Source organism: Bos indicus, chromosome 25, assembly GCF_029378745.1.
Source record: "Bos indicus isolate NIAB-ARS_2022 breed Sahiwal x Tharparkar chromosome 25, NIAB-ARS_B.indTharparkar_mat_pri_1.0, whole genome shotgun sequence".
Lineage (NCBI taxonomy): Eukaryota > Metazoa > Chordata > Mammalia > Artiodactyla > Bovidae > Bos > Bos indicus.
The window spans coordinates 26,398,982-26,426,348 of NC_091784.1; the positions used below are offsets into that span (position 1 = coordinate 26,398,982).

At 50.7% G+C, this 27,367-nt stretch overlaps 1 protein-coding gene across 2 annotated transcripts in view; it reads right to left on the reverse strand.

The window, feature by feature from the left end:
- GSG1L (GSG1 like) overlaps positions 1-27,367 on the reverse strand; it is a 252,755-nt gene that overhangs the window by 7,442 nt on the left and 217,946 nt on the right. Inside the window, exons 5-6 of one of the 2 annotated variants that reach the window (XM_070779243.1) lie at positions 21,235-21,402; positions 8,562-8,632 (exon numbers count right to left, since the gene is read on the reverse strand). In XM_070779243.1, the coding sequence (XP_070635344.1) occupies positions 8,562-8,632; positions 21,235-21,402 (239 nt within the window). The remainder of the gene's footprint in view (positions 1-8,561; positions 8,633-21,234; positions 21,403-27,367) is intronic. The other variant, XM_070779244.1, reaches the window with a different exon arrangement.

A 27,367-nucleotide genomic window follows, 5' to 3' on the forward strand; every position in this document is an offset into this window, starting at 1 on the left:
AAGGTCCTGAGGAGCAACCCTGTTCCAGGCACGAATGTGGTGACAAGGTCCCCGTCCTCCTGACATTTCCATTCCAGTGGGGAGAGAGTTAGCAGAGAAGGATTCCGAGAGTGCTGAGTGACTGAAAGAAAGCTGAAGCAGGGGTGGGATGGTGGGAGAAGGCTTCTTGGGGAATGTCCGGGAGGAGTCGGCACAGACCTCATACCTACCCCACCAAGGATGCTCTCATGGGAGGGTTTGGGCTGGGAGGGGGTGAAGAAGATATGATTCAGGTGGTATCTTTGGGGGATGGATGGGAAGAGTCATGACTCCAGAAGCAGCGATTTCCACCCAGAAGCTGCTGAATAGCCCAGTGAGTGAGTGATAGTCCTTTTGGTCATGTCTGACTCTGCAATGCTGTGGACTGTAGCCCGCCAGGCTCCTCTGTCCATGGGATTCTCCAGGCAAGAATACTGGAGTGGGCTGCCATTCCCTTCTCCAGGGAATCTTCCCAACCCAGGGATCGAACATGGGTCTTCTGCATTGCAGAGATTCTTTACCATCTAAGCTACCAGGGAAGTCTGCTGCTGCTGCTGCTAAGTCGCTTCAGTCGTGTCCAACTCTGTGCAACCCCAGAAATGGCAGCCCACCAGGCTCCCCCGTCCCTGGGATTCTCCAGGCAAGAACACTAGAGTGGGTTGCCATTTCCTTCTCCAATGCATGAAAGTGAAAAGTGAAAGTGAAGTCGCTCAGTTGTGTCCAACTCTTAGTGACCCCATTGACTGCAGCCTACCAGGCTCCTCTGTCCATGGGATTTTCCAGGCAAGAGTACTGGAGTGGGGTGCCATTCCCTTCTCCAGGGAATCTTCCCAACCCAGGGATCGAACATGGGTCTCCTGCATTGCAGAGATTCTTTACCATCTGAGCCACCAGGGAAGCAGAGCAGGTGACAAAATGAAGACTCCCTCCTGGCAGGAGCCTGGGGCCAGGTGTTGCTCAGAGTCTGGTCCATGGAGCAGCAGAAGCAGCAGCCCTGGAAATGCAGGATCCCAGGCTCCACCCTCCTCAGCCAGAAACTCCAGCGGGGCCCGGGAATCTGTGTTCCAAGAAGCTGGAAACTCTGGGGTGGGACTGGGAAATCCGTGTTTCAAGGAGTCTTCCAGGGAATTCTGATACTGACGCTGGCTTGGCTCTCTCTACCTCAGTGCCAGGGTCTCAGAAATCTGCAAGCTGTGTGCCCAGCAAGCTGGCATTGATATTTATTTCAGAAATATTGTCTGGTTCCATTTTAATAAAGGAAGCCAACTCAGGCAGTACTATATTGGATCTGATTTTGGTCTAATAAAAATGCCAAGTTGCTCCGAGCCCAGAAAAGTCTTCCTTGAAATTCCCTCTGCTATTCTGAGGGCAGCAGCGGCAGAGACACGTCTAGACAGAGCTCTCAGAAGCCACCTCTGTACCCGGCGAGTGACAGCCTCTCAGCCAGCCCAGCCTCACAGACACACCTGGCAAAGTCAGAAGCTTGTCTTGGGCATTGAACTTGACAGCTGCAATCAGCTGCAAACCCCAGTTGCCCCTAAAAGGAAGACTCAAACACCTGGACCATATGGCAGCATCGCCTCCATGAAATGTCACATCTGAGGAGCTCCTGAGCTAGCTGGTGTCACTGCAGAGCCCCAAAGGTAGGTTTCAAAACCAAACGCTTTGCTCAGAAAAAAAAATAAAAATAAGTGGCAGAATCTATATCACAGTAGCCCCAGAAAAAAAATAGCAACTTTTAGAACAGTTAAGAAAAGCAAAAGCTCATGTAACTGTTTATATAAAAGTGAGTTCTCAAGGGGGATACAGTGTGAGAAAATGAGAAGTTTAAAGCAGTAATTGAGCACCTACTGTGTGCCATGCACTGTTCTAGGCTCTCAGGATACAGGTGTGAACAAAACAGAAGATAAGGCGCCTAGGATTTCCCTGGTGGTCCAGTGATTACGAATCTACCTGCCAATGCAAAGGACATGGGTTTCAATCCCTGGTCTGGGAAAATCCCACATGCCTCGGGGCAAATAAAGCCACAACTACTGAGCCTGTGCTCTAGAGCCCTCGAGCTGCAAATACCGAAGCCCGCGCGCCGAGTTTGTGCTCTGCGACAAGAGAAGTCATCGCAGAGAAGCCTGCACAATGCAATTAGAGAGTAGCCCCTGCTCGCCACAGCTAGAGAAAGCTTGTGTGCAGCAACAAAGACCCAGCACAGCCAAAAAGAAGTGATAAATTAATTATTATATTATTATATATTGGGCTTCCCAGGTGGCTCAGTGGGTAAAGAATCTGCCTGCAATGCAGGAGACACAAGAGACGCAGGTTTGATCCCTGGGTTGGGAAGATCCCCTGGAGAAGGGCACGGCAACCCACTCCAGTATTCTTGCCTGGAGGGTACCATGGACAGAGGAGCCTGGCAGGCTACAGTCCATTGTGTGTCCACAATGAGTCGGACACAGCCGAAGCGACTGAGCACACACACATTACTGTATTATTAATTAATATGTAATATTAATTAATTGATAAATTATTAATTAAGAAGAGACAGGGTGCCTAATCTCATGGAACCCAGCGGAGAAAGGCAACAAAACCAAAACCAGGTGTGCAAATATAATTTCAAAGAGGTATGGACACAGTGAAGAAAACAGTGATACGAGGTTGACAGGGGAAGCTGGTGCAGGTTAGGGGAGCTTCTCTGAGCAAGTGGCCTTCAGCTGAGATTAGAGAGGAGACGGAGCCAGCCAAGCAAAGATTTAGAGAAAGAGCATTCCAGGTGGGGAGAAGGACATGTGCAAAGGTCCTGGGGTGGGGGGTGGGGAATGAGTTTTACTTGTTCAAGAAAGAGAAAGGCCATGGTGGTTGGAGCCAAATGAGGCAGGGGAGAGAGGGAAGAGATGAGGTGAGGAGTTTGGGGGCCAGAGCAGGAACAGCCTGGTTCCCAGGATAAAGGGAAAGAGTTACATGCCAAGCTGAGCCATCCTGCCCAGAGATCCCACCAGAAATCTTGACAAAGTCAGTCCATGTCTCAGAGCCTCAGTCTCGCTGTCTATACAATAAGAACAACTACCCTCCTTCCCAGGGCTGTGCCAGCGGCTATGAAGTGCTCAGCAGAACCTGCACTCAGTAAGTGTTTAATAACGCGGGCTCCCTGGCACTCCTTCTCCCCCGTGCCTCCTGCTGGGGAGTCAGGCCACCACCAGATCTGAACAGTTGCTCAGCACAGAAATATTGCAAAACGCATCCAGGCATTTCCAAAACATTTTCTTGGCCCAAACTCCACCAGCAGCTAAGAGGCCATATTCTGCAGATGGTGTCATTTCCCTGGATGGTGGTATCAGGCTGCTCTCTAGCCCATGACCCATGTGAGAACCCAGTCCACTGTGGCTGGGCCCTGCACCCCCAAAGGCTTCCTGGGGTATGCATGGGGTATGGCAGACCATCCCTGACGACTCGGGGTATGGGCTCTGGAACCAGACAGGCTGGGCACACATCCACTTCCTGGCACAACCATAACCTGCCTGGGCCTCACTTTCCCTGTCTGTAAAATGGGTCTATCAGTTCAGTTCAGTTCAGTAGCTGAGTTGTGACTGACTGTTTGCGACCCCATGGACTGCAGCACACCGGGCTTCCCTGTTCATCACCAACTCCTGGAGCTTGCTCAAACTCACCTCCATCGAGTCGGTGATGCCATCCAACCAACTCACCCTCTGTCACGCCCTTCTCCTCCTGCCTTCCCAGAATCAGGGTCTTTTCCAGTGAGTCAGTTCTTCACATCAGGTAGCCAAAGTATTGGAGCTTCAGCTTCAGCATCAGTCCTTCCAATGAATATTCAGGACTGATTTCCTTTAGGATGGACTGGTTGGATCTCCTTGCAGTCCAAGGGACCGTCAAGAGTCTTCTCCAACACTACAGTTCAAAAGCATCAATTCTTCAGCGCTCAGCTTTATGGCCCAACTCTCATATATGTTTGGGGTTAGATGAGAGGGAGAAGATCAACGTAAAGTCCTCAGAGCATCCACAAGGGTGAGATATTGCCATCAGACCTGGTGGGGCTGACGGAGCTCTTCCGGTTGGCTGTTTTCCTCATTAAGTCCAGGTATCATCATTATAGCTGTCGAATTCAACCAAGCCGGAACACCCGGAGACGAAGTACCCCTCTCTTTCCTCTTCTCCACCCCTCCCTCACTCAGCAGGATGAGGCATCTGGCCTCTTGTCACAGTGGCTGCGCTGACCCCATGGTGGCTCTGGCCAACACTACAGAAGCGCTTTGGGAGCTCCCGGGCCCAGACTCAGCTTCTTCATCTCCATGTTCCAGAGCCCTGCATGCAACGCCCAGCCCAGAGAAGCATCTTTAGCAAAGGTTTGTTGAATACGTGAGTGAATCAATGACTTTCACGTGGCCACACAAAGCCCACTTCAGGACAATGACAGTGACCGGGGCCCTCCAGCCAGCATCCTGCCCACGCTCTGCTGCCCCTGCCCCCAGCTCCAACAGCAGACCGGGTCTTTCTCTACCTCCCTGTTCGAACTCTGAGTCCCCAGCGCCTCCACTGGTACCGGAGGAAAGACAGCCAACCCACTAGCTTGGCTACCTGATGAAAGGCAGGCCTGGCAGAGGCACTGTGGGGTCCACACTTCCTTTCTTCCCCGAGAAGCTGGGGTTTGAAAAACCTCTGGGAGCTGCAGCCCCTTCTCCACCAGCTTCCCTGCTTCTCATTCTCTTTTTAAAAGCTACCTAATTTTTTACAGTAATTTTATTTTATTCATTTATTTATTTATTGGCCATACCACACAGCACGTGGGTGTCTCCCAGCCAGGGATCAAACCTACGCCCCCTGCATAGGAAGCACAGAGTTTTAACCACTGGACCACCAGAGAAGCCCTTCCATGGTTCTATTTGAGCCCCAGGGTGTTAGGACCTCGTGGCTTCTCCATCTCTCCCCACCCTATATGACCCTAGACCATCTCAGCAGTCCCCCAGCTTCAACGGCCTCTGTTCTCAACCTTACACACCCCTAAAACTCTACACAGATGCCGTATCATTGCATCCCCCTCAAACTCATCCTCTCCGTTTCCATCAGTGGGTGACATCTGACCCTTGACAGCTGACTCGAAACTTCCGAGCATATCCTAGGTTCCTGGCCCGCTCCTCACCTCCAATCAGACAAGCTGATGTTGTGGGTGCCCATCCCCCCAAGTGAAGCCTGTTGCTCATCTCCTGTGCAGACTTCCTCCAATCCACCCCAGGAGATTCATGCACCCCACCCCACCCCACTCCAGCAGCCCTCACACAAGGCCCAAGGAGAGTTGCTGTCATGGTTGGGGGGATAACTCGGACCACGTGCTTGGCCCTGGCTCCCCGAGTCCCCCAGCGGAGGCTCTGCTGATGACCACTTGGAAGGTGACTTTCACCTGCCACTGCCTTTCCCTGCGGAGCCCGCCTGCCGGGTGCCTATTTGCACTTTCTGGAATGCCCCACATAAGGCACTTGCTGTTGAGTCTTCATCTCGGGATCCACTCTGGAGGAACACAAACAGGCACTCTGACAACTCTTCCAGCAAAAGGTTTTTGAATTCGTCCACTTTTATCTCTGCTGCGGCAGATTAGGCCACCATCACTCCTGGGATGATGGCGACGGCGTCTAAGCTCTTCTCCTGGTCTCTCTCTTCCTCCCCTTCTGTCCTTTTTCCCAAGTGCATATGGATAGAAGGAGGACGGGTAGACATGGGTATGGATAAAGATGATGTAGATACAGATACAGATAAATAACCTGGGTAAGGGGCTTCCCAGGTGGCCCACTCGCTCAGACTCCTCATTTCCCAATGCAGGGGGACTGGGTTCAATCCCTGATGAGGGAACTAGACTCTACATGAGGCAACTAACAGCCCTGATGACACAACCAAGAGTCTGCATGCCACAACTTAAGATCCCATGTGCCACAATAAGACACGGTGCAGCCAAATGAAAAATAAATACTAAAAAAAAAAAAAAAAAAAAGAATAACCTGGGTACGTCTCTTCCCAGCTCAAAATGCCCCTGGGCTCCTCACTGCAGAGCCAATTCCTTCGCGTGGTCCCACCTCCTGAGTCCCCCAGCCCCATCCTCCTGCTCGCCATCCATCCCCACCTCCCCATTGCTCTCCCCACCCCAGCCACAAGGCCTCCAGGGCTGGCTGTCCCTGCCCTGGGGACTTGGCACCTGCCGCCCCTCTGCCCAGAAGGCTCTTTGGCTGACTCCTTCTCACTCCTTAAGTCCCCGTTCCAGTCGCTCCTCAAAGAGGTGGCTCTAAAGGGGTCTCCTGGATCCCGCTTTATCATCACGTTCCTTAGCTCTTGAGATCGTCTTATTTGTTTCTGAGTTCACATCTCACTTGATTCTCTCCTCTAGACTCCCCGCCTCACAGGCAGGGGTGTTGTCTGATCTGGCTTCAGGTTGCATCTCTAGCACCAGTATGGAGGGCCTGCACAGCTCAGTATTTGTTATGGGCACAAAAGAAGGAATTCTCCACGGGCTGTTGACCCAGGGAATGCATCTGATGCTTGGGAGGTGAACTGGGTGCTGGGGCTGGGCTGGGGGTGCAGGGCTTCTGCGGCTCCCCTGAGCCTGGCTGTCCCCACTCTCCATCCCAGGGCTTGCATTCAGGGCCAGACACTCCTTCAGTTCTTTCTTCCATCCTCAGGCCCCAGGGATCTGGCCTTTCCGCCTCCTGTCTCCCAGCTGCCCCCAAGACAAGCCCCATGACCTCTTTCCACCCAGGGCTTCCTGCCCTCTCTGCAGGGCTCCCCTGGGAGGGGGCGATGCTAGGTCCAAGGAGGGAGTTGGTGGTGCTCTGGGGTGGGGCTCTGGAACACACCAGGGCTCTCAGCCCATCCCTAGCATGTGCTTCCTGCTCTCCTCTGTTATCAGAGGAGATAACACTTCCCAGCCACCTCCGTGCCCTGGTTCCTGACCTCTTCCTCCAGGAAGCCCCCCATCCTGACACCTGACATGAAACCACAGTATATGTGCCCACCACGCACTCCAGTTCCTAGAGCAAGCAGTTAGCATTCTGACCACCTTCCCGGACTGGTGCCTCCCCCAGGAGCCTCTTCCTTCAGCATGGAGACCAGACCCTCTCCTCCTCCCCAACCAGGTCTCCTCCCAAGCTCCTTCACCACCTCCATCTTCTTTCTCCCATCAGAGCCATTCCTCACTCAGTTACTAGGATCGTGGAGGGTGGGGTCAGACAGACCTGAGTTTAAATTTCTGCCATCTTGTTCAGGCTCCCCAGAAGCAGACCCTGAGATAGGAATCAGAGCAAAGGGGAGACGCTACAGAGGTGCCGCCAAACTTGGCGGAGGGGGAGCGGGCCCAGGGAGGGAAGGCGGTCAGCCTAGGTGGCTGCCAGACATGGTGCTGTGTGTTAGTCACTCAGTCTGTGACTCTGTGACCCCCATGGACTGCAGCCGGCCAGGATCCTCTGTCCATGAAACTGCCTAGGCAAGAATACTGGAGCAGGTTGTCAGTTGCCCCTTCAAGGGATCTTTCCGAGCCAGGGACAGAACTTGTGTCTCCTTCGTCTCATGCACTGGTAGGTGGATTCTTTAGCACTGAGCCACCTGGAAGCCCACTAGACTGGTAACACTTAGGTAATCCTGCAAATCACACACCTCCAGGCGATCCTACTCAAGGGGCAAGGGAGCCAGGATGCCAGCCTCCTTGTGCACTTCCTGCCTTCTGAGGGTAGAGGTGGAGCAAGCCCCCAGGCACAGAGACGCAGATACAAACAGCTGGGAGGCAGTGTAGTCTCCTAACAGGTCTGAGACATAGGAGCATCTGCTCTAACAGTCCTGCCACTGACTAGCTAAGCTGTGTGACGTTTGGCAAGTGGCTCCACCTCTCTGAGCCCTCCTTTCTGCAAAGTGTGGATAGTAATCCCAGCTGTTGGGGTTGGTGGTCAGCAAGAACAGGAGATCAGGCATAAAAAGTCCTTAGTACAGAGTGGGGTGGGCAGGGAGCACAGGGTGGGCAAGCAGCAGGCTCAGATGAGACTCTGCCCCTTTAATCTTGTATCAGCTCCTTTCTTTTCTGTCCGGAGCAAAGCCTTCCTCTCTTTTGACCTCTCTTTTGCTTTCTGACGTTTGTTTTCTGCATAGGAGCCCTAGGTTCTGTTCTGTACAGAGAAGCCTTCTGAGCTTCTGGGAGCATTCACGGCTCAGAGCTTGGGACCTGGGACTCCCCCTGATTTGGCTAGTTCCACCCCAGAGCTCCTGTCCCTTCAGGCCCATGGCGAACCCGGCCTGCATGGAACTGTGGCTCCCCTGCCTGTCTTTAAGGTACCCAGTGTCCCTCTTGCTTCCTTAGCATTCCGACCCCATTGCAAGGGCTGTGGCTGCTGCATGCAGAAGATTTGCTCTTCTTGCCCCCAGCCTCAGTTTCGGCCTCTGCAGTATATGTCTAGGGGAGAATGCAGGGGTGCAGGGAGAGGTTGGCCTGGACAGTCTCCAGGGTCCTCTCTCCTCAGACGGCCTACGAATCCGCAGCGCCGGCTCCTGCAGCTGAGGCCACTTACGGGCAGGGTATCTCTCGTGGCGGCAATCCAAGCGAAAGTCCTCCTCCTCGTGCCCGTCCCCCTTCTCCATCCTGGAAAGAAAAGAAGCCAAAAGCTGGCGTAAGAAAGATCAGGCTGAGCTGGCAGAGACCCAGGACCTGGAAAAGTGTGGCCCCTCCCCCGCCAGAGAACACGTGGCAAAGCAATTTGGCACCATCGCCCCGTGGGATCCTTCCCGTGGCCCTGTGAGATGGGCATCATTCCTCCATTTGACTGATGAAGAAACTGAGGTATCGAAAGGTAACGTGACCGATCGGGTGCCATCCAGCTGATAAACAGGAGGCAGAAGAGGGAGGCAAACCTATGCGCTCTCACAAAAAGATGTCCAATCACGTGCAAATGGCATATGACAAAAGAAAGTGTGCCGTGTGTTTGAAAAATCACACACTAGGCCTTCCCTGGTGGTCCAGGGGTCAAGAATCTGCCTGCCAATGCAGCGGACACAGGATGGAATCCTGGTCCAGAAAGATTCCACAGGCCGCGCGGCAACCAAACCGGTGCACCACGACTACTGAGTCCGCACTCTAGAGCCCACACTCTGCACCAGGAGAATCCACCACAATGAGAAGCCACGCACCGCACCTGGAGAGTAGCCCCTGCGTGCCGCAACTACCGAAAGCCATCGGACAGCAACGAAGACCCAGTGCAGTAAAAAAAATGCATTAATTAATTTAAAAACTTTAATTACACACTGATATGCACAAAGCATTACTTGGCAGAACGTATACCAAAAGGTTAAGGTGACTGACCCCAGATGAAATAAAGGGGATTAAATCTGAAGCCTTTTATTTTTTTAATCTTTCTCCACTCCTGGAAAGCCTTCTTTTTGAATTTACCTCTATTTTCTGATTTCTGGGCAAAAGACTTTGATTAGCTGTGTCACTTTTCTTAACTAAATTAAAACAACTCCCATAGATATTTCTACATAGAAACAAGGCTCTGGTCTTCCAACAGCTGCCACAATTCTCTTTCCTCCCAACAGCTGTGTGAATTTCTCCTCTGGAGGGACTGGCAAGGCTGGGATGAGCGACAAGCACAGAGCAGAGGGTGACAAGGGTCAGAGTGGAGGCAACTGCAGACTCTCCAACATGGTTCCAGCCCTAGACCCTCACCCCCATCCCACTGAAGGCAGAGTCAGAGAATGGGCAGGTCCATGTGCCCACACGGCACCCACCCATGTGTGACCCAGACACATTCCAGAGCTCCCGAGGTCCAGTCCACATGTGCTGTTCCTTTGTCTGTGTGTGTGTGCATGTGTGCATGCATGCGCACGCACACATGTGTGTTCAACTCTTTGCAACCCCTTGGACTGCCGCCCTCCAGGCTTCTCTGTCCATGGGATTTTTCAGGCAAGAATACTGGAGTGGCTTGCCATTTCCTTCTCCAGGGGGCCTTTCTGACCCAGGGATCGGACCCACATCTCCTAGGTCTCCACCCCACATCTTCTAGGTCTCCTGCATTGCAGGCAGATTCTTTACCGCTGAGCAGTGCCTTTAGACAAATATAACCTAGTCCCCGGAAGTAGAAACAATTCCCACCACTACTGCATGTCGTAAGCACACACTGCAGGCACCTCCCAGCCCTTATCTGTGGCCCTGCGCCTTGACATCATCCCTCCGTGCTTCACTTTGCTTTTAGTTACCTCGGAGCTTATGTTTCAGGAGAGAACCACTGTGCCTGGCAGGTACCCCACTTCCTGGACACCCAAATCTTGCTGCTAAGAAGCCCAGAGTTCAGTAGTCAACATATGAGAACACCAGCCAGTTAGCAAACACCTGTTGTGCTGGGGACCACAGGGACAACTCAGAGCGGTCCCAGCCCTTGAGATGCTCCTATCTGCTGTACACATGAACCGATGATCACAACTTCACGTTAAGTTTTAAGGGAGGACATTACGAAGGTTGAATAGGGTGTCTAGTTAGTGGCTGACAAACTTCTTCCGTAAAGGTCTGGATGATAAATATATGAGCTTTCATAGGCCAGATGATCTCTGTCACAACTACTCAAACACCCTTGTAGTTGGAAGCAGCCGCAGACAATATGTAAATGAAGGGCCGTTTTGTTCAGCAGATAATTACGGGCTTCCCTGGTGGCTCAGACAGTAAAGAATCTGCAGCAACGCCGGAGATCTGGGTTCAATCCCTGGGTTGGGAAGATACCCTAGAGAAGGGAACGGCAATTCACTCTAGTAATCTTGCCTGGGAAATCCCAAGGACAGAGGAGCCTGGCAGGCTACAGTCCATGGGATCGCAAAGAATCGGACACGACTAAGCGACTACATTTTCATGTTCTTATGTACTAGCTTCTTGGAGATAGTGTGTTAACCTCTGGTCTAGCCAGTGGTTCTCCACGTGCAGGTCCCCTGACATCACCAGGGGAGTCTTCAATTGCCCGGTGATTGCAATATGCAGCGAGGGTTGAGATCCACTTGCGTGGGGACCAGTGGAGGCTTCATGGGAGGAAGCGATGCTGGGGCTGCATCCTGGAAGTCACAGGACACGCTGGCCTCTCAGAGAGGCAGCTGGGATCCAGCCCGGATCTGCCTGATTTCTGCCGTGCTGTGAGGCTATTCTGGAAAGAGCTAGGTCCTTGCACAAACGCGGCCCTTCCATCAGGTTCGCCAATGAAAATTACGGGTCTGCAGGGTCCCAGCAGCCGTCTCCAAACTGATGTTTAAGGAGAGAACCACTGTGCCTGGCATGGCACCCCACTTCCTGGACACCCAAACCTTGTTGCTAAGAGGCCCAGAGGTCAATAGTCAACATGTGAGAAAACTTGCCAGTTAGAAATCACCTGCTGGGCTGGCGACAACTCAGAGAGGTCTCAACCAAACCATCTGATAAAGGGCTGCGTTTTCCCACCTTAATTTTCAATCTACCTTGGACTACATTTTTAATAAAATACAATAAAAATGAATTGCTGGAGACTTAAATGAAAACACACGAGCACACACGAAAAGCAAGCTCGGGTGTACCAGCAATGTCAGTTACGGCAAGAGCTCTGACCCTTCGCCCCACCCCGTGCTCCCTAGCAGGAGACACCTGAGGACAAGAGATGCTCTGGGTGCGACTGAGACCTTGGGCCCTGCAGGGAGGCAGGGTCGTGGCTGAGTCCAGCTCTGCTATGAACAGGCAGCTCACCAGAAGCTCTGAACCTCTGTGTTCTGGAATTTTCTACATGGCCATGGGCAGGCCAGTGGTGGTGGGAATGACCAGAAGGACAGACACCATGGCCGCACTGGTTGCTGTGAGGATGGGAGCCCAGGATCCGGCATAGAGGGAGGTTAGAACAGAGTAGCCCTACTGACTTTCAATCGGTTTCATCATTGGTCCCCCCGCAAACACTTTAAACTCAGAAAAAGGATGGAGTTTATCTCCTTCACTTGTAGTGTTGGGGTCCAACACAGCGATGGCAAAAGGTATCCCAAGGAATGTTAGAAAGGAGGGAAGGAGGGGGAAGGAGGGAGGCAAGGAATTGAGGAGAAGCACATTGCAGGAGACACAGGTTTGATTTTTCCCTGGGTCGGGAAGATCCCCTGGAGGAGGGAGTGGCTACCCACTGCAGTATTCTTGCCTGGAGAATCCCAGGGACAGAGAAGCCTGGGGTAGGGGTGGGGGGTCCATGGGGTCGCAAAAGAGTTGGACACAACTTAGCGACTAAGCGCGAGCACAAGCAAGCTGCGGCTACAAGCAGCCCGCTGGGTTCATCCAGGAAGGCTGAGCTTTGCGTTAAAAGAAAAGGAACTACTCAAATGTCCCTAGATGACTATCTTCTTTCATTTGAAGTACAACTTCCTGCAGGAAACACTACATGCTTTCTGAAGATAGGTTTTTTTTTTTTCTTTTCTGATGGCAGTGTGAGAGGTGACCCATGAATCTAAATAAGCACTTTGAAGGGTCAGTGGGGGCGCTGGGGGTGAAGCAGTGCTCAGAAGGGGCAGCGGGCTGATGGCAGGGCAGGGATTTGAACTCAGATCTATCAGTCCCTGGAGCTCAAGCGTGTTTCCGTTGTGCCCTGCAGATTCCTAGCTGTCAGAAGCTCCACCAGACCCACCATGGGTACACCTGCGTGGTGAGGTCCCATGGAAAGTGGGGCTGGGCACTCCTGGGCCCTCCCAGGACTGCCAGTAGGTGTGTAAAAGGGTGGTGAGGGGTGTGACCACCCTGTTACATGGTCACTGCTCTGATGACCCACAAGATCTGCAATCTGGGAATTTGCTCTTTGGAGAGAAGGAGGCAGGCAAGTGATGGAGCAGGGAGGCTTCAAGGATCTGAGAGTCTGAACCCACGTCTCGTCCTGCAGGGAGACTCCCGGTACCTGCACATCTTATTCCAGGGAGAAGTGTGGCCACAGCAGCTGGGGACCCTGGCAAGGGGTCCAGCAGGTCTTACCTCTGCTGTGGCAAGAGTCCCAAGCCTCCCCAGCACAGAGTGCCCAGCCTGCTCCCCACCTGCCATGCCTTCTCTGTGTCATCCTCAAAGCCACCTCTTTCTCGCTGCCCCAGGCTGGCTTGTTTCCCAAATCTCCACTCACTTCCTGGTATAAGGTGGCAGTCTATGCACTGCGCTTCTCAAATCATCTGATAAAGGGCTAGGTTTTACACACACCCCCTTTAATTTTCAACCTACCTTGGACTAAATTTTTAATAAAAATACAATAAAAATGAATTGCTGGAGAATGAAATGAACACACACACACTCACAAAAGGCAAGCTTGGGTGTACCAGTGATGTCAACTCACCGTGAAAGTTCCCAAACACGTGTCTCAGTTTCTCTCGTTTTATCATGGATGTGTTTGCAAATGGGCCCTGGTCTGGGGACCATACTTTGAGCAGCACAGAGGTACAGACCCCTTCTTTATCCACAGGCCTCTTCCGACCTATAACCGGGGTTGCATCCACTCTGTCCTCCAGCCCAACGTTCCCCAAATGTGCCAGTAACCACAGATCACTCGAGGAGCTTTTTAAAATGCAGATTCTGGTTCCATAGGTCTGGGGTTGGGGCCTGAGAGTCTGAACTCTAACAGGTTCTCAGGCGGGGATGATGCTGTTGGCCCCAGATCTCATCTGAGGAATCGGGCATTAGACCATGGGCTCTGGGCACCTGTGAGCCTCCTGGAAGCGTCAGCCCAATCGCCTTCCTCGTCCCAGGCTGTTGTCTGGGTGCAGATCTCCCGTGCCCTCCCCAGAGTGCCAGCTGCAGATGAGAATCACCTAAAGAACTGGCAGTAGTGACCGTCGGGCAGGAGCGCGCCCGGAGCCTCCCCGCCTCGCGTTTCTCTCCACTGGGCTGACACTTGGAGAGAACGTGTAGGTCAGGAAGCAGCTGTCCTGTGAGGCTGTTCCTATCTCAAGGACCACTCTGTGCCTTTCACTTTCCTTTCACAAAGGGTTGGTTATCAGGTGAATCTCGGGAGAGCCCAGAAATTCCCACAGCGCCATCTCCAATTTCTGGGTGTCTCATTCCTCTTGAGACTAAACAGTGGCATCAAAAGACCCCAATAAAGACAAATAAGGTGTGAGGCACTACTGAGAAGTAATATTCAAGCAGCGAGAGTGGAAAAAGACGGGGAAGAGGGAGCTGTGATTGGACACGTCTCAGAGGCTAAATGGCTAAGAAACAGTCGCAGGGGACAAAGAACACAATGATTTTTAAATGATGCACTGATGATGGGATGAGGGATAAAATTAAGAGAAAATTTGGCAAATAAATGACCATGCATAGGAGATTAATATTCTATAACATCCCATCAGAAGTGCCATTCCAAGACAGGGGGAAATAAATGGATTTTTTTTTTAAAAGAGCCTCTCTCCGGTTTTTTCTTTTTCTCTTGCCATTTTGTAAGCAAGCTCATGATACAGAACATTTGGAAAATACAGGGAAGATAAATATCCACAGTGCCAGCACCCTCCCCTGATCTTTGTGTGCAGTTGACAGTTTTACCTCCCATTTCTCTGAAATTGGGTTTTAAAAAGAGACCTCAAGATATTAGCACCTTGAGATTATTTTCGGAACTGCATGGGCTACAAATTATTACTCAGAAAAACAACCACTAGCATTAATGGAGCCCCCACCCCACACCCCCAGCCCCGCCTTCAAGAGCTTCAAGGGCCCCCGACAACGTGGAAACCTCTAGACCTGATTTATCTCCAAAATCCCTTCCTCAGCCCAGCCTTGGGGACAACGAGAGAGACCAGGTGAGCAGTCACAGAGGTGGGCACACCTGAGCGGGGTGCCGTTCAGCATGGCGGCAGCAGTGGGGGGAAAGGATGGGCAAGCAAATCCAGAGGCAGCTCCCAGAGGGCGAAGGTCACCTTGGCGAACAGACTGGCTAGTGACCTGCCCCAAAGGCTCCTGCCCTTCTGCTCTCTGTCACCCTCTCCATCCAAACCGTACTCAGGAATTTAAAAGGAAGTGGACCTGCATCCCTGCCCTGTGCACACGTGGCCGGTGCTGAAAGATGGGGGATTCCATCCAGTTCAGAATCGATGCTTAAGGGACTTCCCTGGAAGTCCAGTGGTTAGGATTCTGTACTTCCAATGAAGGGGATGTGGGTTCAATCCCTGGTCAGGAAACTAAAATACCACTTTTAGCATGGCAAAAAGATAAAAAAAAATTTTTTTAAAGGTCGATACTTGAAGTAAGATCTGCAGGCCCAGAATTGACAAGGCAAAGAAGAGGGGCACCCCATGTGAAGAGGACAGCTGTCCTGAGGCTACAACAGAAGCAGAAGGATGACCTGTCTGGGGAACTTCCAGAGGAGGGGAGGCTTAAGCAGGGAGGGGTGGGGGCCGATCCATGGCGAGGCTTGTAAGTTACCACAAGGAGCTGGGCCTTTGTCCTGGGGCTGTGGGGAGGCACTGGGGTGTTCCAGCAGACAGATGAGGGTGGGGGCACCCTGATCGCATCAGCAGAGAAGAGACTTTGGTTGCTGGGGGAATACAGATACCAGGGGCAAAGCGCCCTCCAGTAGGTGAGAGCTGCCGCCCTGGATGAGGATGGCAGGAGTGGAGATGGAGAGAAGTGGCCCACCCACAGGGGGAAAGCACTGGATATGGGGTGTCTGGATATGAAGAGTAAGATGTGCACATGTCTGCTTACTCAGGCAGGACATAGAGAAGTAAAGGAGAGGGACGTGAAACAGGACCCAGTTTGGGGGAGACCATCTTAAATGGGTCCTGGCCATGTTTATCATTTTTTGGCAATGCCATGAGGCACGTGGGATCTTAGTTCCCCAACCAGGGATTGAACCCACGCGCCCTGCATTGGGAGTGTCTTAACCACTGGCCAGGGAAGTCCCATGTTGATTCTTGATGCCTTTGGGAATCCAGAGTGGAAACACCAAAGAGGCAGCTGGATATGGGGCCGGGGGTCTGCAGGGGCCCAGGAACTCATAAGTCCTGGTGCATGCATGACCACAAAGGCCAATGTCAAAAGAGGGCCTGGAACTGACCTTGGGAGCATCACCATCTAACGGAACAAGGCGGAGGGGTGGGAGAGGGCACCCAGCGCCTGGAAGAGTGGCTGGTGGGAGCCCGGAGAGGGTGGGCAGGAGGAAGGGGGTATACCCATTCTCCGGGCAGCTGGAAGCTCTTTCTGCAGAGACGGGGGTGGGGAGCAACTCGCAATGGGTCGAGCTATGAGTGGGAGGTAAAGAGGTGGAGACCAGCCCTTCAAAAAGTTTCCCTGTGTACAGGAACCAGAGCAGAGCCAGCGAGGAATGGGGTCTTTGTGGCCCTTTCTGCACCGGTCCTGGGGATGGGTAAAGAGGGGTTGGCCCTCTGCTGTGAAAAACGATTTATTCCCCCTGCTTCCCCAGGTAGGAACAGGGAGCCCCATGAGGCCTGGCACCCAAGAAGGAGGTCTGGGGAGGGTCCCCATGCCACCTTCTGTGCCAGCGCCCCACCCCAAACACTGTAGGAGGGTGAGAGAGATGAGTCACCCAGGCCCGACTCCTACCAGCTCCCCACTCTCAAATCACACCAAACTGCTCACATTTTCCTAAACACCTTTGTTCGTTACTATTGCCTCTGCCTGGGAGCATGCCCCTCCACCCCCCACCCGCCTAGCCAGGAGTGCTGGCCATGCCTTTAAACACTTGGCTTGGCACTTCTTCCCTGCTGATCCAGTGGTTGGGACTCTGTGCTTCCAATGCAGGTGGCTTGGGTTCAGCCCCTGGTCGGGAAACTAAGATCCCACGAGTAGACTAAATAATAAGAAGTAATAAAAATAAACAGAAACTTGGTTTGAGACCTCACCTGTGAAGGCTTTTCTAACCTCTGCCTCCCCCAGGGTGATACCAAGCTCCCCACCTGGAGTCACCTCCAGGAAACCCCATCGTGGCACGCAGGGTGTTTTGCTAAGCTCTGCAGACCAGACCCAGGTGGCCGGGCAGGTGACGGAAGAGGCTGGAGGTCTCCGAGGTGAAGTGATTCACCTGGGGACCCTCAGCTAATAAATTGCAGGGTTTATTCCAGCCTGGATTTATTTCCTCGTGTCTTCCACAGGGCTGAGTTGGAGTGTACTGGCAAGGCCCTCGAACAGGGATGTGGGGGGCGGGTGGTGGGCGGGGAGGGGGAACAGCATCACTATAATTAACAATATAATTATACCAGAGAGTTAATAACTTGTTGAGCCCCCATGGTTCCAGGTGTCAGGGACAGAGCGAGAGCCAAGAAAGCACCCTGCTCCTGCGGTTTGCACATGCGCGGGAGGAGGAGGCCAGTAAATGAAGGAACTTGGAAGTTCAGAGACTGGGATGGGTGCCTTGTGCCTCGGAGCAGGGGGCAAGGGAATGACTGGGAGATCTGATCCTGGGGTGGGGCAGTGTGGGCACAGGGAGGGAAAAGCTGCCTTCCCTGAAGCCCCAGGCTTCTGCTTGCTCCCATCCATCCACTCTCGAGTCCCTTGGACTGCAAGGAAATCCAACCAGTCCATCCTAAAGGAAATCAGTCCTGAATATTCATCGGAAGGACTGATGCTGAAACTGAAGCTCCAATATTTTGGCCACCCGATGAGAAAAACTGACTCATTTGAAAAAACCCTGATGCTGGGAAAGATTGAAGGCGGGAGGAGAAGGGGATGACAGAGGATGAGATGGTTGGATGGCATCACCGACTCAATGGACATGAGTGTGAGTAAGCTCCGGGAGTTGGTGCTGGACAGGGAAGCCTGGCGTACCGCAGTGCATGGGGTCGCAAAGAGTCAAACACGACTGAGCGACTGAACTGAACTGACTGAACTGAACCCACCCACTACAGCTTCCCCAAGGAAGGTGGGATGTTTGCTCAGTTGAATTCCCTCTGGAGTCCAATCCAACAGGGTCTCATTTCCTTCCCATGTTGTTAAACCCGATCTGAACATCAAGCATCCAGGAAAGCCCCGATCTGCAAATATTTAACTTTTCATCCTGCAGCTTCCGCCCCTCCCCTGGGAGGCCCCATTAAGGCACCCTCCTTGGGGACAACAGGCAGGGTGAGGCTGGGAGGGTTTAATCCCAGATGTTTCTCAGAGTTGGCATAGGCTGCTCAGAGTCAGGGCGTGCAGGTTCAGCCTCCCTGACAATCCCAACACATGGGGACACACTGGCCCCTATACACACGTGTGCACACACACACATACCTTTCTTCCACACACCACTACATTATGAAACTCTGAAAAACAGTTTAGAATCTGCCCAATCACACCTCTGCTCCTGCAAAGAAAAATCCGACAGGACAAGGGTGGGGTGTGATGGTGGTGGGGGGCAGCAATCCAGGCCCTCCTGCCCCAATCCCCACAGGGTCCCATCTTGTCCTCAGTCAGGGGCTCCCCTCCCGATGGCAGAAATGGCAGGGGCGGGGGGTGGGGACATCATCTGAAAAAACCTGCACCCTCTCCCAGACATCCCTGACCCCAAACCCTTCTGTATTCACAGCCCGCCTGACACCTCACCCACCCGTTTGCTGTGGTTATTAACATGATTATTAGATGCCCAGTGTCTATCGCTCTGTCCTAAGCTCGTCATTGCCGAGTTTTATACTTTGTATCAGTAGCAGAAGGGACAGGAATCCACATATGAAATGCCCGCCTGAGCCACACACTGTGCTAGCCACCTTTCCTGGGCCATCCAATTTGAAGCTTCCCGAGATGCTGAGAGCTCTGGGCTCTCTCCTACTGTGGTTGAGAGGAAACCAGCCCAGAAAGGCTCAGTGACTTGCCCCAAGTCACACAGCAGTCAGGCAACAGAACTGGAAAATTCAAGTCAGGGGACTTCCAAACCCCTGTTCTTCCCACATCCATCCCTTGTAGCCCAGGGATCAAGAAACATGGGCAGGTGGGGTCAAGGATCTCTTCTCTCGTGTCCCTGGCTTTGGTCTCAAGGACTCTGGCCCCTGCAGGAGTTCAGCCCTGCAGCTGGGCCCCTTGCAGATCTGAGCAGACATCTGCCTATGTGCTCTGAGCTCTTTGTAGGGAAGGCACCAAAAAAAAAAAAAAAAGTGAACAGCCCAGCTAAGCTGAAATGTTCTCCTTGGAGAGGAAGGAAAATAAAATTTGATGAACCTCTGCATAATGTTCAAGTTATGAACGTGTAAAGTGATATTCCGCACATATGCTGGGAAGCATTTATCTTCTCCCATGTCGTTTGGGCCTAAGCTATGAGGGACCGGCAAAAGGCAGCTTCTTGTTCATGAGGTGCATAGAGGTCCTGTCTTCCACCTCAGCAAAACGAGGGCGTCTACGGATGCCCCGGGCTCTCCCATAGCCGAGGTGACAGCAGAGGCGGTGATAATGGGGCCACTTTCAACACCAGGCTGCTTATGTGGCTGCTGTAAACATTTCCTGAGTGTCTACTATGAGTCCTGTGCTCTGCCAGTCATCATCACCTTCCTAGTAGACACACTGTCTACATAGCCATGGGTAAGGCGGGCCTGTGTGCCAACCTGTCCTGAGCTCCCTGGGCACAATCGATTGGCCTGGACCTGGACACGTGACCTGGGACTTTGATATAGGAACAAGATGCTGTATCTGCCCGATGATGGTGGGGCTTGGGCTGAAAGAGTACCAGGCTGAGGCAGGCAGGCTGAGGTCTCCAAAAAGAAGTCAGTCAATTACACACACACACGTCAAACTAACCCCCAGATGTTAAATGAGCACCTATTAGGTACCCAGTCCAGTACTTGGTGCTCAGAATATAGTGGGAAAGAAGATAGCAGAACCCTCCAGACCTCACGGTCTACAAACTATTAAACCGATGGGTATGTGTGAGTCACTCAGTTGTGTCCGACTCTTTGCAACTCCGTGAACTGTAGCCCCACCAGGCTCCCCTGTCCACGGAATTCTCCAGGCAAGAATACTGGAGTGGGTCGCCATTCCCTTCTCCAGGGGATCTTCCCGATAAACAAATAGGATGATGTCAGGTTATGTAGGTGCTATGAAAAAACAGCAATGGGATAAAGAGGGATAGGACAGGGTGTGTGGGGGTGTGGGGGTGTGTGTGCAGTTTAGACTAAGTGATTAAGGAAGGCCACGCTGAGCAGGTAACATCTGAGCTGAGACCTTGGCGAGCCAGCCAGTGAGGAGTCCAGGCAGGGCACAGCAGGTGCCAAGGCCCTGAGGTGGGGATGGACTTGCCGTGTTCAGAGACAGAAAGGAGGCTCAGGTGGCAAAGGAGAGATGAAGGGGTCTGTAGCAGTCAGAGCGTGGTCCCTGTGGGGCCCCCACCCTGAGACTTCTTGGCTTTGAAACCCTTCCATGTGCCCCACGGGGAGTCTAACTTCTCAGTGGTGCCCAGCTTCACAGTCTCCCTCCTTCTTTTCCTCCTCAGACCCTGTCATCGGTCCTGAGAAATCCTGTTCCCTGCCACTGAAAGTCATTAGTGCATGTCCAATCAGCACCCCCAAAGCAGACTGGGGTACAGGTAGTTTATTAAGGAGGTGGTCCCAGGAAATGTGATAACAACTTGCCTGTCCTTCCACTCATCCGTCAACCATCCATCATCCATCCATCTAGCATCCATTCATCCATCATCCATCCAACCATCCAGCATCCATGCATCCATCCATCTATATTTCCATCCACCCATCCATACATACACACATACATCTGTATATCCTTCCATCATCCATCCACCCAATCATCCATCCAGCCATACATCCACCCACCATTCACTGTCACCTACTCTCTTCCCAGCTGGTCTATAAGGACACGGTGATCAGATGTGGTCCCTGACTTTGAGGAGCCCTTCTCCTCTGGCAGTCATCACCAATCTCATGCTGAGTCTTTTTTCACTCAGTGCTATGACAGAGCCCAAGAAGGAAACTTTAGTTCAGCATCTCTGTGACCCTACCTTGGTTCCAAAAATCAGGAAGCCAGGGCAAACACTCAAACTTGATTCCCTTCTTAGCTTCTCAAGCTCTGATCACATCAGACCAAGGCAACCTCATGCCCCATAAAATATTAAAATACCCCAGAAATTTCAACACAGTGGAGTCCAAACTCTGCCTCCCCCGGCCTGCCCCTTCCACCCCATGACCCTTTGGTACACTTCTGTCCAACCGCTCTAGTTTTTCAAGTGGAGCCCTGTGGCCACTGAGGCTGGGTCTTGGGCTTCCGATTCCCGGTGGTGGCCAGAGGTGACGCCATGTTGCACTGACCTCTCCCGGAAGTACTTGACGGCCTCAGGGTCTATGAAGGTCGGCTCCTCCCGGTAGCCCTGCTCAAAGACCTTGCGCTTGTGCCGGAACTCAATGACCGTCTTGGTGTAGGAGTTGAGCGTGGTGACAGAGGCTGCCATGCAGCAGGTAAAGGAGCCCCACGCCAGGCTGCCAAGAGACGAGGAGAGAGATGCCACAGTCAGGGTGGGCAGGGGACAGAGAACCACACCCACCAGACAGCCAGATCTGAGCAGGGGCTGCCGCAGAGAGAAGTAAGCCTTGGTCCCCGCTCCCGGTCTGGCTTGGGAGGCAGCACTGTCTGGATATTGTGATACAGACATGACAGAGTTCATTACTGGGAGGCAAGAGTCATTCCATCCACAGGTTGGCATCAGGGAAAGTGACCAGAACACAACCACGCTTGCACTGGGTCTTGGTAGATGAGTGAGAGTTTGCTGGGGAAACAGCATTCCAGGAAGACAGAAGAGCGTGTGCTAAGGTATGGAGACAAGGGGCAGTAGGAAGCATTCCACACAGTGGTGCCCTATAGAGTACCACGTCACAGGGTTGTTGCAAGGATTCAAGGAGAGGATCCATTCAAAGTGTCTTAGAACAGGGTCTGGAAATAGTAGGCCCTCAAGAAAGGGTTGCCCCCATCACTTTCATCACTATTATCAACATCCTGACTACCCATTCTAGCTGTCTTGGTTTCCAAGTTATTTCTCTGTTAGATTAAGGCTCTTGGCTCACACTTCCCTCTGTGCACAGCCGGGGATTCTTGGCTGCGTTCATCGGATGTGGATGTCGAGCCAACCAAAGCCAGAGAACCTGTCCTATCCACATCTGGAAAGAAAGGCAGCGGGGTGTGGAGCTAGGAGAGTCAGCTGGTGAGGGTGCTGGTCTTCTCTGCCCCCCTGCCCATTCTCGACATGGCTTCCTGCCTGATTCCTCTGATCAAGACCATGCAGTAACATACAGAACAAGGAGGGGGTACCCTCCTTGCTCCAGGCACACCTGGTGTGGCCTCCAGTCCCTAGTTCCCAGTCTCTTCCCTAATAACTGATTTCCACCACATCAAGGGTTCAGTTTTATTGCTTCCAAGCCTGCACTGTCTCAGGGCCTCCAGCCTCCTCTTTTGCCTGCCACCCACTGGGTGTCTCAACATGACCACCCCTGCCTTCCTCAAGGTCAGTGCAGTCCACCTCCCACACCCACTTCTCCTTGTCAGCCTCGGAATGCCCAGAAGGAAAACAAGGTGGAACCTGAGGATTCAGCCTTTTTCTCAGGGACCACCACCACCACCCCCCAAGTCATCATGTGCTCCTTATCGCCAAACTGTTTAGTTAACAGCGGTCCCCAATCTTTTGGGCACCAGGGACCAGTTTCATGGAAGACAATTTTTCCACCAGCTGAGGGTGGGAGGAATGGTTTGGGGATGATTCAAGAACATTACATTTACTGTACACTTTATTTGTATTATTACATCAGCTCTACCTCAGATCATCAAGCATTAGATCCGGGAAGCTGGGGAGCCCTGCTTTAGTAAATTGCCCTATGCTTTCATCAGGAACTAATTTAGATCCTCCGGAAACTCTGTGCATCTATAATAGGCAGCTTTGGAGTATCCGTCTGGCCCTTTTAAGACCTACCCTGTCCATCAAAGGACCCAGTAAGTGACCGCACCCTACTGTTCTTAGATGACTGAAGCAGAGCTGAACATCTGGCCGACATTGGTCCAACCAGATACTCTCTCTTCTGAGCAATGAATCTGAAGGCTCCAGCCTAATCTGGGATGTCTGTTTGAACTAGAGTGATGGACACCCAAGCTTGAGGATGGAGAATGAAGAAGCAGGCTGTTTCTGGGATTCCATGAGTATACGTCTGTTGGTTTGGCCTGACTAGCACCCATTCTGTAAAGGGACCATGACTCCCCTCCTCTTTGGTGATGTAATGTGTGTGGGGCTGGCCTCACCCCCAACTTTCAGGGGTGCCTGCATGACCCAGGCCTGGCCAATGAGTGTCATTTCCCTCTGGCCACAGTAATTCAGGGACAAGCCTGGAACACTCAAATCAGCCTATTGAGACTCGACCCCAGGACTTCTGCTTATGCTGTTGGAAAACAGGGTTCATCTTTTTTCCTGGGGTACCATGCTGGTGAGATTTCAGTCAGGAGCTGCTGGAGCCCATAAAGCCCCACCCCGCAGGCTAAGGATGAAGCTGACTCAGAAGGAAGCAGAGCCACAAAAAGGAGCTAGATCTTCGAAGCCATTATTCCTGGACTTGCAATTATATTGTAGGAGCCCAGATTCCTTTTTTGGATTTTTTTTCCCCCTCAAGCCAGTTTGAATTGGGTTTCTGTCATTGGCAACAAAAGTTCTTATACAATTACTTTCTATAAATTCCATTCTTTTGCATAAGTTCCTTTTGAAGTGACTTTCTAGTCTTTATAGCCAGGGATCTTAACTGAACAGGTCTAACTCTCAACTGTGATGACCTGACCAAGGTGCAGCATTGAATTCTATTAATATCACATTTAGTCACTAAGTCATGTCAGGCTCTTTTGCGACCCCATGGACTATAGTCTGCCCAATTCCTCTGTCCATGGAATTTCTCAGGCAAGAATACTGGAGTGGGTTGCCATTTCCTTCTCCAGGGAGTCTTCCCAACCCAGGGATCAAATCCGAGCCCCCTGCATTGGCAGGCGATTCTTTACCACTGAGCCATCAGTGAAGCCCGATTCTACCACATAATGCCTATTTAATTTCACCAGTCCTCAAAACACCCTGTACTTCTCTTGTGTCTTTTTATCTATTATTTTTTATTCTTTGTTTTTTAATTAAATGTTTTATTTTAAGATCATCATAAATTCACATGCAATTGTAAGAAATAATTCAGAGAGAGCCTTGTGCACTCTACCGTGTTTCCCCCAATGGCAAAACTGAAAAAGTGAAAGTGTTAGTTGCTCAGTCATGTCCAACTCTTTGTGGCTCCATGGCCTGTAGCCTCCAGGCTCCTCTGACCACGGGATTCTCCAGGAGTGGGTTATCATCTCCTCCTCCAGGGGAATCTTCCCAACCCAGGGATCAAACCTGCATCTCCTGCATTGCAGGCAGATTCTTTACCATCTGAGCCACCCATGGTTCAGTTCAGTGCAGTTCAGTCGCTCAGTAGTGTCCGACTCTTTGCGACCCCATGAATTGCAGCATGCCAGGCCTCCCTGTCCATCTGTAATACCTTACAAATATAGTATCAGGCAGGATACTGAAATTGATACAATCAAGATACAAAAAGTTTTCCTGCATCACCACAGTGATCCCTCCTGTTGCCATTTTTACAGACACACCCACGTGCTTCCCAGCCTCCAGCAACCACTCATCAGGAATGTTATATTCATGGAACCATAAAATATGTGTGTTTGGGATTGCCTTTTTTTGCTCAGCATAATTCTCTGGAGATTCATCCAAGTTGTGAGTATTATATTGCTGAACAGAATCCCTAGAGTAATGTATGAGCTGTTCCACACCCTCACCAGCTTTTGGTGTTGTCACTATTTATTAATGTTAAGCTATTCTGAGAGACATGTAGAAATATCTCATTGTGGCTTTCATTTGCATTTCCCTAATGGCTAATGGTGGTGAACATCTTTTCATTTGCTTATTTGCCATCTGTGTGTCCTCTTTGGTAAAATGGCTGCTCACTTTTTTTTTTTTGCCCACTTTCTAATTGGATTGTTTTGTTGTTGTTATTTACTGTTGAGTTTTGAGTGTTTTTCTATATCCTAGATACTGGTTCTTTGTCAAATATCTGGTTTCCAAAAGTTTCTTTCAGTCTGTAGCTTATCTTCTCAACCTCTTAACAAGATTTTTTCACAGAGGAAAAGTGTTTAATTTTGATGAAATCCATTTTATCAATTTTTTCCTTTGATGCTTTTGATGTCAAGTCTAAAAACTCTTTGCCAGGTCTAAATCCCAAAGATTTTTCTCATATTTTTTTCTAAAAATTTTATAGTTTTACATTTTATATTGAGGACTGTGATCTATTTTGAGTTACTTTTTATATAAGGTAAGGAATAAAGATTGATTTTTTTTTTTTTTTTGCCTATGTCTATCAAATAGCTCCAGTACCATTTGTTGAAAAAGTTATTTCCTGTTCCACTGAATGGATTTATACCTTTGTAAAAAATCAGTTGGCCATATTTGTATGGGTCTGTTTCTAGGTTCCTTATTTTGTTCCATTGATCTGTATGCCTATCCTTCCAGCAAGACTACACAGTCTGGGTTACTGTAGCTCAATAGTTAAGTCTTGACATTAGGTAGACTGATTCCTCCCACTTTATTCTTCTCTCTCAAAATTGTTTTAGCCCTCCCAGTTCTTTTGCCTTTCCTACCAAATTTTAGAATAATCTTGTCTAAACCTACATGAAATATTGCTGAGATCTTTATACCAACTTGAGAATCAACATCTTTACCACGAACATAGTATATCTCTCCATTTATTTATATCTTCTTTGATTTCTTTCATTAGCATTTTGTGGTTTGGGCATGCAAATCCTGTGGATGTTTTATGACTCACTTTTTGAAGTGTACAGGGTATGGCATTTTTTACTTTTGTTGTCCAACTGTTTTTGCTAGCTTACAGAAATGCAACTTTTTTCTATTTTTACATTGTATCCTGACACCAAACTGAACTCATTTATTAGGTCTAGGCATTTTGGGGAGGCATAGATTTCTTAGATCTTTCCACATAGACAATCATGTCATCTGCAAATAGGTGTAGTTATTTCTTCCTTTTCACTCTCTGGAAAATCCCGTGGACGGGGGAGCCTGGTGGGCTCCAGTCCATAGGGGCGCTAAGAGTCAGATACAACTGAGCAACTTCACTTTCACTTTTCACTATCATGCATTGGAGAAGGAAATGGCAACCCACTCCAGTGTTCTTGCCTGGAGAATCCTAGGGACGGGGGAGCCTGGTGGGCTGCCGTCTTTGGGGTCACACAGAGTCGGACATGACTGAAGCGATTTAGCAGCAGCAGCAGCAGCCTTTGATTTACTTTTCATGACACTAGCAAGAACTTCTAGCACTATGCTGAGCAACAGTGGTATTTACAGTCTTGGGGAGAAAGCACTCAGTCTTTCAACATTAAGTGTAATGTTAGCTATAGGTGTTTGTAGATGCTCTTTATCAAGTTGAAGTAGTTTCTCTCTATTCCTAGCTTTCTACAAGTTTTTAAAAAGTCATAAATGGATGTTGAATTTTGTCAAAAAACTTTCTGCATTGATTGATATGATCATGTTGTTTTCCCTTTATGCCCCTTAATCTTGTACCATTAATAATATAATTGCCTTAAATATTTCCTCTGAGTCATTTAGAACCATATCCCGTGCTGTAATTTTTCCTTCAATCATCATGCATGACAGAAAACTTAAGAGGAAAAGTAAAAATGTTCTTTTCTTCCTAATGTTCCAAGATTTCTTCTTAATTTTTTTTTCTATTTAGAGAGCTTTTTTTGGCCATTCTTTCAGGATAGGTCTGCCAACAACTTTTCTTAGTTTTCCTCCATCTGAGAATGTTTTGATTCCTCCTTCCCTTTCCTAAAGGATATTTTTGCTAGAAACGGAATTCTAAATTGATGGGTTTTTTTTCTTTCAGCACTTGAAACATCATGTCACTTCCTTCTAGCTCCATTGTTTCTGATGCAAACCCCCCTGTTTAAATTGGTTTTCCCTAAGTTAAGGACTTCCCAGGTGATGCTAGTGGTAAAGAACTTGCCTGCCAATTCAGGGGGTGTAAAAAGACGTGGGTTCAATTCCTGGGTTGGGAAGATCCCCTGGAGAAGGACATGGAAAACCACTCCAGTACTCTTGCCTGGAGAATCCCCATGGACAGAGGAGCCTGGCGGGCTACAGGCCATAACATTGCAAAGAGTCAGACACGACTTAAGCAACTGAGCACACACAGTTAAGGGGGGCTTCCCAGGTGGCGCTAGTGGTAAAGAATCCACATGCCAATGCAGGAGGCATAAGAGGCACAGGTTCGATTCCTGGGCTGGGAAGATCCCCTGTAGTAGACAATGGCAGTCCACTCCAGTATTCTTGCCTGGAAAATTCCACGGGCAGGGGAGCCTGGTAGGCCA